At 52.0% G+C, this 12,468-nt stretch overlaps 1 protein-coding gene across 2 annotated transcripts in view; it reads right to left on the bottom strand.

Annotated features, from left to right (window-relative positions):
- Positions 1-12,468, bottom strand: part of LOC122368830 (furin-like protease 2) — a 68,904-nt gene that overhangs the window by 8,359 nt on the left and 48,077 nt on the right. For both annotated transcript variants that reach the window (XM_043343093.1, XM_043343094.1), the window contains exons 11-13: positions 12,327-12,444; positions 7,182-7,590; positions 3,173-3,327 (exon numbers count right to left, since the gene is read on the bottom strand). In XM_043343093.1, the coding sequence (XP_043199028.1) occupies positions 3,173-3,327; positions 7,182-7,590; positions 12,327-12,444 (682 nt within the window). The remainder of the gene's footprint in view (positions 1-3,172; positions 3,328-7,181; positions 7,591-12,326; positions 12,445-12,468) is intronic.

The raw sequence follows: 12,468 nt of genomic DNA on the forward strand, positions 1-12,468 counted from the left end.
AGGAACGAAAGAGAAGACGTCTACTGCAGTGGCATCTGCCAGTGGGCTTCGAGAAAATCCGGGTGTGCAAGGAACTTTTCCTCAGCACGCTTCATTTTAAGACAGGCAACGATAAGCCAGTGCTGAACGAACAGCATCACCTTTGATCCCACGGCTCCAGCGGACAAGCGGGGCAGACAGCCGGCACCGAAGAAGGTCGATGAAGACATGATAGAGCAGCATATCCTTTCCTTCCAACCCGTGGCACCCCACTATCGCTATCTCCATGCGCCGAACCGCCGATATCTGCCAGACGACCACAACACATCAGCTCTGCTTCGCCTTTTCGAGCAAACTCATGGCAAGGGCATATGCTCTGAAACGACATACCGCCGTGCTTTGGAGCGGATGAACGCTGGATTCACCAAGCTTGGCACGGAAGAGTGCTCCGAGTGTGCAGAATATGCCCTACATGAATGCGCCAATGAAGGTACCGCATGTTCCGTTTGTGTAAAACATGAAGACCACATCGTCGAGAAACCAGGCGAGGTCTGCCTACCAGAAATATGAGAAAGAGAGAGTGGGATGAGTGTGAGCTCGTTGTGTCCGGGGACATGATGAGGATATTCCTCCTCCCTCAACTACCGCACAAAGAGTGCATATTCACGTCGCGTCGCGTTGTCTATAACGAGACGTTTTCTGCGGTGGGCAAACGTTCTTGGAAAGCGGGAGAGGTGCCGAGGCCAGTCTCTGTTCTCTGGCATGAGGGTCTAGCGAGAAGGGACGCACAAGGCGTGACATCCGCATTCATCCGCTTTCTACGGGCGCAGCGAGACTTCTGCCAAATCGTTATCTGGCTGGACACCTGCACAGCCCAGAACAAGAACTGGGTGCTCATCACCGGGTTCATTCAGACCGTAAATAACCCATCAGAAACCCTAAAGAATGGTACACTTGTGATGTCGGCTGATGCAGTGCACCGAGTGTGCAACAAAGACCTTAAAAGACAAAAGGCTGTGGCTGACTGAAGATTTTAAATCGGCCATCGAACAGTCATCTCGACTGATTGAGAGACACCCAAAGACTTCCTGGAAGTGAAAAGCGGCATCAGCAGCCAGAAGCTGAAACTCATCGGAGACTCGGACGACCGACCCTACCTGGCGTCACTCAAAGTGATCGAAGTTCGCCGTGACACGCATCTTGTGTTCACCAAGACATCTCATGACATGGACGGATGGCGGGCCTTTGACCTCACCAAGGGAAGATTCAGACCTAATGAGCAGCCAAAGTCCAAGTGTCAGCCGAGAGGAGTAAACAAGTCGAAACTTCTCCAGCTAAAGCGACAGCTCCTCCCGCTGCTGCCTCCCCAGGGGCGCCACTTCTGGGAGAGCCTACGAGCGTCTGCGGCCCGTGAGCTGAACGGATGAGGCAAGAAGGGTGAGCGGTCAGCGGGCTCAAAGCGCACAGGAACCAGCGAATGGTCTCATTGTTGTGCATTGTTTGTGCAATTTACAATAGTTAGCGGGAAGAATCGAATGAACTTTACTTCCCCCTGTATGAAATGACACTGTTTTCTCGTTCTTTTGTACGAGCTCGGTATGGCAGCATTTCGCCATGGCTTTGATTGCCGTGAAAATACATCCATGTTTCACATGCTGCATTTTTGTATGACGAATACAGTGTTAGAAATTGAGATGCGACGTACAAGCGGCGTCATTCCCGGTTCCTAACGAATGGGACTAGCATAGAGCTTTTTTTCATGGCAAAAATAGTTGCGCGACTCCTACAATACGGTTTTTCCATGATACGGCTTTATCCATGACAAAAATAATCATAGAAACACAAGATTATTTCTAAGTCAAAACACTTTTTACGTCTTGACTAAATACGAATGAAATTGTTAATCGAAACCAGTTTCACTTAATTTATTGTTTCATTCCGATCCCGACGGTATCTTTAACCTTGTAATTGGATAAATATAGCGGCTAGCAATAATGAAAACGCGTTTTCGCCTCGCCTGAACATTTTTGTTTGTGAAAAATTGACCTAGATACGGCCTTTTTTCCTCCCGACGGCAGTCCTAGAAGACCCTAATGACATCAGTCAATAACCACACCGCAAAATATAGACCACATCTCTGATGCACTTGAAAGAACACAATACTCAGTAGGTATATCCAGTAGTCTTTGAAACACATCACTCCCTTTTTTTAGTTATGCTCTGGCGAGTCACTATTCTAGCGCTGGGTTCTATACCCCACATGACCCCTAGGCTCTAAATCAACGCCCGAGACTAAAACAATGTGTCGCCTCTGCATAATCACTTTAACCAGATTGAAGACAAAGCTGCGCTGAAGCAGAACACTTAATTAAGACTCCAGGGTGGCCCGTAAAATACACCCGAGCGTGACGAGAGCGGCTCAGACGGCCGGCTGAAACTTTAATAACATCGACCGCCATACATCGCGACTTCGCGATTCGTGCTTGAAGACCACAATGTAGGTACAATTCGCACAACAGTGGCTGGTCAGCCGATGTGTTTTTAGGGATAATAACTTGAATGGCACAGAGACTCCAGTAAAATGACTAGACAGAAAAGAAGAAGTTTCATGTGGGCACTTCGCACCAATGCTTGCGAACAGCCCATACACGTATTCATCAATACAAATCAATTACTATGATGTTGCAAACCAATCACCTAGTGCTGTGAGAGCTGTACGTGGATCCGAGCATCCATAAATGACACAGATCCGGGACCTGTTTGCGCCTTTTATCAGTACTCGACCACGACCAATCAGAGATGTTCCCGTTCAACAGACCACACTACTCGTGTGCCGTTGCGCTGCGTTTTGTTTTGTTTTGTTAGGTAAGGCCCTTTCGGTCTGACGAGGCCATTTCAGGGCCGGAAGGATGATAGGAATTAGGGGGAGACATTGGTCTGGGCAGACACCCTAGAGAGTCGCCGGGGCTGAGCCCGTCCGAAAGGACAGGCCGACAAGCCCCCCAAGCACTCTCTGCACCCGGCTACGGGGTGCGCTCCCTCGGGAGCAGCGGTGCCGCTCCAAGGGAGCAGCCCGCATGGGATAAAGGTGCCTGTCCAGCCCGGAGTGGGGGTTGCGATGTGGAAGAGAAGAATTTGGTATCCTGAGGATGGAAGCGACGGAGCGGAGGGTTGCGCTGCGCCGCGGTCTCACCTCTTGTAGTGGTCGCGGCACCGTTTACACATATCGGCTGCGGGCTGACTTTGACAGGCCAGTACGCAGCTGCGGCTGCAGTACACGCCCGGTGACGAGTCCTCGCTGCGACTGACCACGGCAGCGTGGCCGGCGCCGCCGTTACTGCCGGTACCCTGTTGGAACCGGATGTAGAGGATGGCTAGATTGGCAGTCTGACAGCCACGGACAGACGGCCACACCACACAGACTGGGTAGTCAGACTAACGGTCTGAATGTCTGATAGACAGACAAGGATAGACGGCCACACCACACAGACTGGGTAGTCAGACTAACGGTCTGAATGTCTGATAGACAGACAAGGATAGACGGCCACACCACACAGACTGGGTAGTCAGACTAACGGTCTGAATGTCTGATAGACAGACAAGGATAGACGGCCACACCACACAGACTGGGTAGTCAGACTAACGGTCTGAATGTCTGATAGACAGACAAGGATAGACGGCCACACCACACAGACTGGGTAGTCAGACTAACGGTCTGAATGTCTGATAGACAGACAAGGATAGACGGCCACACCACACAGACTGGGTAGTCAGACTAACGGTCTGAATGTCTGATAGACAGACAATGATAGACGGCCACACCACACAGACTGGGTAGTCAGACTAACGGTCTGAATGTCTGATAGACAGACAAGGATAGACGGCCACACCACACAGACTGGGTAGTCAGACTAACGGTCTGAATGTCTGATAGACAGACAAGGATAGACGGCCACACCACACAGACTGGGTAGTCAGACTAACGGTCTGAATGTCTGATAGACAGACAAGGACAGACGGCCACACCACACAGACTGGGTAGTCAGACTAACGGTCTGAATGTCTGATAGACAGACAAGGATAGACGGCCACACCACACAGACTGGGTAGTCAGACTAACGGTCTGAATGTCTGATAGACAGACAAGGATAGACGGCCACACCACACAGACTGGGTAGTCAGACTAACGGTCTGAATGTCTGATAGACAGACAAGGATAGACGGCCACACCACACAGACTGGGTAGTCAGACTAACGGTCTGAATGTCTGATAGACAGACAAGGACAGACGGCCACACCACACAGACTGGGTAGTCAGACTAACGGTCTGAATGTCTGATAGACAGACAAGGATAGACGGCCACACCACACAGACTGGGTAGTCAGACTAACGGTCTGAATGTCTGATAGACAGACAAGGATAGACGGCCACACCACACAGACTGGGTAGTCAGACTAACGGTCTGAATGTCTGATAGACAGACAAGGATAGACGGCCACACCACACAGACTGGGTAGTCAGACTAACGGTCTGAATGTCTGATAGACAGACAAGGATAGACGGCCACACCACACAGACTGGGTAGTCAGACTAACGGTCTGAATGTCTGATAGACAGACAAGGATAGACGGCCACACCACACAGACTGGGTAGTCAGACTAACGGTCTGAATGTCTGATAGACAGACAAGGATAGACGGCCACACCACACAGACTGGGTAGTCAGACTAACGGTCTGAATGTCTGATAGACAGACAAGGATAGACGGCCACACCACACAGACTGGGTAGTCAGACTAACGGTCTGAATGTCTGATAGACAGACAAGGATAGACGGCCACACCACACAGACTGGGTAGTCAGACTAACGGTCTGAATGTCTGATAGACAGACAAGGATAGACGGCCACACCACACAGACTGGGTAGTCAGACTAACGGTCTGAATGTCTGATAGACAGACAAGGATAGACGGCCACACCACACAGACTGGGTAGTCAGACTAACGGTCTGAATGTCTGATAGACAGACAAGGATAGACGGCCACACCACACAGACTGGGTAGTCAGACTAACGGTCTGAATGTCTGATAGACAGACAAGGATAGACGGCCACACCACACAGACTGGGTAGTCAGACTAACGGTCTGAATGTCTGATAGACAGACAAGGATAGACGGCCACACCACACAGACTGGGTAGTCAGACTAACGGTCTGAATGTCTGATAGACAGACAAGGATAGACGGCCACACCACACAGACTGGGTAGTCAGACTAACGGTCTGAATGTCTGATAGACAGACAAGGATAGACGGCCGCATCGCACAGACTGGGTGGTGAGACGGACGGTCTGATAGTCTGGCAGGCACGGACAGACGGCCGCATCGCACAGACTGGGTGGTGAGACGGACGGTCTGATAGTCTGGCAGGCACGGACAGACGGCACGGCCACATCGCACACACTTGTTGGTGAGACGGACGGTCTGATAGACGGACAGACACGGACAGACATCATCAATGTCATGTCGCACGCACGCACAGCGTATTCAGAGTGACTGTTAGGTTAGGGTAGGGTAGGACACACACAGACTTCTTTCACTGTGATAATTAGCCAAACTAGTCACACACACTGACTGTAACTGAATACCACTCAGTCAAGCGCCCTTGAAGATCTAATCCACCAGCGCAGATCTTGCTCCATCAGCGTAAACAGCTTGGGTCCAATTCAGAAGCTCAGCAGACGCTTCACTAGAGACACTGATGAGCAATTATGTAACTACAATTCCATTCTTTTCAAACATAATTGAGCCACGATCCGTCGACAAAAACGTCATAATGGTTCACGAGAAATCGCAGGCGGTGAGTGATTCTTGAAAGCATTACAAGTAGTGACGGACAGGCCGCTCCGGCCTCCGTATCATGCCCCGGCCGGCAGCGGCGGCGCGGTCCTCTCGGACAAATGGCACCAGCCCTGGTCACGGACAGCAGACAGAGGAGCCGTCCGGTCAAATCGGGCCAATCGGTGCGCCACTGCGACAGCCGACCGTCGGTCACACTGCGGGGCGTGACTGGTCGGTTACGGCCGGAGGCGAGGACCGGGCAGGGACGAACGGTGCCACCGGACTGGACCGGGACAGGAGCGGGACAAACTATGGACCACAGCACAATGCCGAAACACAGGGCACCTGAGCCGTCAGTATCGAGACACGTGGTACCAGCGTCGAAACGCACGGCACCGCCACGCTGGGACGCCAAGAGTGGAGATGGGCGCTCTGACACAATCTCTACTCGTATATGCTGCCACAGCAGCCTTCGGCTATGATCATTCCACATCTACACACGGCATACAGCACAATAGAACATCTACCACCACTCCAGCGCAGGCGCTCGACCCCGTGACCACCGATCGCGACCGTTAGCCACCTTCCTCTGAGAGTTTAGTGCAGCCGGTGTAGAGGGCTGATAGGCCAGAGTGGCATCACCCCTCTCTCCCAATCAAAGATGTGATGAATATGCCACAGACTGCAGCAAAGCGTCTCCAGTAGGCACCAGTAACCAGCAATGTCGGTAAATCGGTCAGCATTCGCCTCTCTGCAGCCGACGCATCACTACCCGCGTGGGCGGCGCCGAGAGAACGCTCCCAGATCAAAATCGATCCAAAGCTTTCAATCACAGCGCTCGAGCCGCCGTTTTAGGTGCTATCGTCTCCCTCGAGGATGGTTGGCTTCGAGTAAACAGGCAGTCGGCCCGTTAGGCCGGCTCTTTCCCCTTTATCACGGAAATTGTGTTTGGCTTGCCGCTCCTCAGCAGTGGTGCTATAGGCGGGCGATGCCACCTTCACCGGCAGACGATAACGCGGCCGGCGGCGGCGCCGGAGGGTGGGGGTGGATGGGGGGAGGGGGAGAGTGCGACTGACGTCCCGGTACTGTCAGTGGCAGAACGCTATAGCAAACCTTCAGACGGAAGTCACTCGTATAAGCAGACAAACGGACATATACAGACAGACAACCATTTCCATACTGACGGAGAGGCAGACAGTTAGACGGACAAATATAAATACAGAAACACACGCAAGGATAAACATAGAGAAACGATGACAGAAAATGAACGATGCTCCACTTTACAGTCAATACGTCCGCTGTAATGACGATGACGATGCTGCGACCCTCCCGTGACCCTCCTGTAAACTCGTCACCCACACGCACCTGTTCGGCCGGTGTCAAGTGGACGGGCTCCTGCTCGGTGCCGTACAGGATCAACTGCCACTCCTTGAGCACGCTGTCCGAACTGGAGGTGCCCGCCGACGCTGCCGCCTTGGTGTTGACCACCGTTAGGTTCCAGACGCCCTCGGGCCGCTCGCCCCAGAAGTGCACCGACATGAAGGGCCAGCGGTCGAAGCTGCTTCCCAGCACGTCCTGCGGCCGCTCGAACAGCAGTGTGCTGACAGTGCCGGACGGAGAGCTGAGCAGGATGCGCAGGCCGCCGCGCGGCACGTGTGTCAGCGTCACCTTGCACTGCACGTGCTCGAGGAAGTTGACCGACTGCGGCGAGCCCTGGCACGCGTTCACCTCCATCGAGGTGTGCAACTCGCCGCCCTCCTCGGCTGGGATTCGCCTGCCGGAGGGAGGGGTAGGTCAGACAGACACGGGACTGGACGCGTACCCAGCAGGGCGGGCAGACGGATAGACCTAGACAATATACAATATACATGGTATTGATAAACAACAGTTTCGGTAACACAGCCCGAGGAGAGAGTCGACATATCACTCGGTACGGCATTTCAAGCCGAGACAGGCGTGGCTCATTAGCGTTATGGTGGTCCCACTGCTGTTAAACACAATCCTCTCCTACGAATCCTTCTCTCCAACACCTACTTTACTCTCCATCCCAACTACCCAGGCTCGAGTTCGCAGCACGGCACCGACCTTTGGCATTCCGCTCTGCCGCTCTGTAGCCGGCAAACAGGACGAACAATGCCGCACTCGGCACCCAAGTAGGTGCTCACACGAAACTGAACACACCGCGCCCCGGAGAGCCTTCCGCTAGCGCCCGACGAGCACCGCTCTCTCGCCTCTCGCCCCTTTCTCCCTCTCCCCACCGGAGGTCCGACTCATTCGCGCCGACACTCGGCCTCGTTAAGGCAAATCGCGTTGGTAAAACGGCGCCGCCGTCCCGGCCGGGGGTCCCCAGGCAATCAGTACCCCTGACAAATGAAGGGCCCTAAATAGGGCGCCGGGCGCGGACGGTGCGCAGATCCGACCCGTTAATGAATTCGCCGTCCGACAGCGACCCATGGACCAGTCATGGGGCGCGGGGTGTGTCCGTAACAGTATCATCCAAAACAGCCCATTCACAACCCACGGGACGGAGCCCAGCTGATTTCGTACAACGGATTGACGTTTAACTACCCCTCAACGACCGTTTGTTGACTATGCACATTGTCCGACGCAATAAAAGGCCCGCTTATTCGATCCTGAATATGTACTAACCGGACAGCGTCTTTTTTATAGGGGCTCCCTTCTTCGGTCTTGAATACTGAACATGTCATTACATTGGTCGGTGGCCAATATAATGACATCAATATATCATGCATAATGACTCCCCCATCGACATTCAGTCATAGGGAAGGGCGGATAGTCGGTGAGTCCGTCAGCCAGTCCTGGTCAGGCAGCCGTTACTGGCTACATCAAATCGACCAACAGCAGTTTCATAGCTGAGTCATGAGTTGTTTTCTACGCTGAATAAGTTAGCAACAGATCATTCAAAATGGGATGAATAGTCTTAATTTGGGTATTCATACAAGTAGGTTTCTTCCTCAGTTTCATATAAACATCTAGCCAACTATGCACCCTGCTAATTGCTATGTTGGACGAACCCCGAAGCTAATGGGGTTGAAATTTCGAGGGCCAAAATGAATCCGAAAGCCGGGTACGTTGGGGGCAACATGGCCTTTACTGGAATTGTAGGACCATCCACTCGGAAATTAGACGCAGGGGAGAGGCGTCAGGGAGCACATTCGGCCGGAAACTCCGGCGGGGTGTGGTTAAGACAGCCGTAACTGTACAGCTCATCAGTTTCGAACTAACGTTTGAGACGTCAAACTTTAGCTGTACCCCCGTACTCCCCCTAGACAAGACGTGCGCGATCAGAGTACTAAACTGTGCCGATAGCGTTTCACGCAGTCCCGAGCCGCGACATTTGCGGCCGGCGGTGACGTCTGCTGCGGCCGGCCGGCCGGTTTCAGAGCCCCATGATGACCGTCTGACCGCCCCCGAACCAGCGCGGACGGTCCGAGCACCACCGACGGTGGCCGGCCGCCCGGCGGCGCTCACCGGCCCCGCTCGCAGTTATCTCGGGCGCCCAGAGATCTCCCCTCCCGCCCCCTCACATCCGGCACGTCCCCGCTGTGAGCCGGCGTCCCGCGACGGCGCCATGCTGCCACTCGGACCTCTCGTGTCATTCAGTGGACAATTTCGGCCGGGGGCTGAGATATGGCGCCCGGTTACGGCACTGCCGCCGGCTCTCCGCCGGCCGCCGACGCCGCTATGCCCGTCTTCAGACATGATTTAAGTGGCTATTTCGGCGGCGAAAATATTTAATCATGACGAAGGGCAAACGTCATTAGAGGGATTAATACAGCAGGCAATCGTGAAACTTGCTTGACGACCCGGATGTGACACAATTCGTCTTACATTATTTCAACAAAGTTTAGGGGTGAGAAAACATTAATTGGATGCATGTTTGTAGGCCGCTAATGAAAAGGCACACTAATGAAAATTGAGAGTTTGACATGCTGATTAAGACCATTCATTTAATTCCCGGGAACACTGGTGGAACAGGCGCTGAGCGAGATCGATGATGGCGGAAGAACAGCCATCGATGAGCCGCGGAACATTCTGGGGCTCTCAATGATCGGTATGTAAATGGTGCCGCCAACCCTGGCCGCGAGCCGCCGTCGGGGGAAGACGAATTGGACACGGTCTATTCTGCATAACCAGCCTGTAATGGTCGTCAATGGAGGGGCGGGAATTAATTCTGACCAGGCCCACACCGGCCCCACGGGAGCTCGGCCCGCCCACGCCCGTCACAGTAACATTGATAACACGTCAGCCGGACACGGGTAGAGCAGTCTGGGCATGGAAAAGGTGCCAGCCATAGAAACGCTGTACCAGACGTCGGTCCCGAACACTGGCTCAACAGAATCGACAGAGGTGGGTGGCTCTTGGGGCTAACAAGACGGCGCCACTCCAGTGGGTTTACAAGGCGCGTCGACAATGCCTAATAGCAGCTTTGTAACGACGTGACATGAATTTGTATCGACATGTAAACGACTTCGACTATTCTAACTAATGCAATGTCTAGTCTTTTCAATGAAATTTTCATGCCAATTAATAATGATGCTATGCTTTTCATAGCAAAAGATTATCCGTCAAACTTGACGTCCATCGAGCCTTTTACAATAGGAACCACTTGCTATTAGGTTTCGAGGGTAACTAGGGCTTTGTGTGTGTGTGTGTAGTGTGTACTTCGTCAGCCTACGTAGAACGCCACATACCCGACGGCCATTGACTTCCGCTGAATACCACTCTGAGCGCTCAATATGAATTAATCAACGCACCAAAAGCATCCGTCATTTCGCCCTGAAAGCGCATCACGCGATATTCATATTTGATACGCCGTTTAGTTCGACCGATCGAACTATCCACATTCTTGTCGTGTTATCCACCATATGAGGCAATCAATGCCCTCCACATCCCAAGTCATGGTCTACGCAGTAGGCGCAGGGCCGAGCCAGTCACGCCGCTGACCCGCCCACGTCCTTGGCTCTGGCGTCCTCAACGAATAAAACATAGGCAGTCCGATCGGGACATTTGTGGGGACCGGCGGCGGCACGTGCGGGCCGCGCGCCGGGAAAGGGACGGCCCACCGTCACCAGTACTGAGTGTATCCGGCCCCCTGTGGCGGTCACCGCCGTAGCGCCGGTCTGATGACAGGGCTGTGCACGGTAGTGTACCGACCGACCCCCACCAAACACGATTTGGCAGCACTGTAATGCAGTGTCCCAAAATTGAGTTTTGTCTTGGGTGTCAGAGGGGAAAATTACCCACCAAAAAGAGGGGAGAGAGTGGAAAACTGCTGATTCGATTAGATCAAAAAGGAGTGAGAAATGACAAAAAGCATGCATTTTATTCTAGGGTGTAGAATGTTTGATGCTAACTGGGCATCCACACAACTGTCTTTCTATAGGTAAAAAATCTATGTTTTCTTGGTTGGGACTTGGGAGTGGAAAATTGTTCTTAAAAATGGTGGTGAGAGTGGAAAATGAATTTCATTTGGATGTCGTTTCCCACCCAAATAGACAAATTTTGGGACATTGCTGTAATGACGCCTGCTGGGCGTGAAGTTTTCCCTTCACCATAGGGTTTACACACAAACTGGTCAAAGTTTGAGCCAGGATATACTAGTTTAAAAATGCAAAAAACGAACAAATTTTGGCATCAATAGATTCAGCATTTCATCGTGTGCCTCAAACCGTCCATCATTTGGCCTCAAAGGAGGTAAAAATTGTTCAAAATCGAAGTTGAAAAGATGCTTTCTGAGCACATAATCTGGTAGCAATCACGTGACCTGCCATAAGCAGCTTATCGATAATTTACAAACATAATTATTAATATGCTGCTTTAAACAACATTAATCATACATTTTGAGCTTTCGGTACTTTAAATAAGGTCAAAACATCGCAAAACACAAAAGTTAATACAATAGTCACGTGGGTGTCAGGAAATGTCACAGGTGCGTCAAATTTGTGACTGGGGCTTTACTTTCAAACATCGGATCTACCTGTTTCTTATAGGTATCTTGGCACCGACCAGCCACGGGCACGTGACATTGAACTGACGGCGCCGCCGACCGGCCGTCACAACCTGCCCATTACTCCTGCTTTAAATGAGCTGGTAATGCATCATGTGCATTGTGCAATGCAGAACGGGTCGCATGCCACCAACTAGTTCATCATCCGTACCATAATTCATTTAGATGCAGTGAAATTATATGCAATCGTTAAAAGTGAAACGCATGACACGCTTACATAAGAACACGTCTAAATAGAAATATGAAGAATAGTTCCCCGTTCCCAAAGGCGTTGTTTGCAGAGGGAGCCGTACATATTCCATGAATTTATCTATTTGGCTCAAACATTTCACTCGATTTCGGATATGAACGAACATAAAATAGCGTCAATATAAACTGGTAGATATCACCTAAAACTGAATACAAAGGACTCAAATAAAGGCGAATAAAGTTTAACGACCAATAGCTAAGCATTCAGAGAGAGTCGCGCCCAAACTCACCGAGTGCGGCTGTCCAGGGGGGTGATACAGATGTGCTGTGTGGGCACAGTGTGCCACCGCCGGGCCAGGTCCACCATGGCTCCAGCGTCCATCAGGCCGTACCCGAACTTGTGGCTCACTGCCGGAGCGACATAGCAGGGAA

This window comes from Amphibalanus amphitrite, unplaced genomic scaffold (assembly GCF_019059575.1).
Source record: "Amphibalanus amphitrite isolate SeventyFive unplaced genomic scaffold, NRLGWU_Aamphi_draft 000980F_arrow, whole genome shotgun sequence".
Taxonomy (NCBI): domain Eukaryota; kingdom Metazoa; phylum Arthropoda; class Thecostraca; order Balanomorpha; family Balanidae; genus Amphibalanus; species Amphibalanus amphitrite.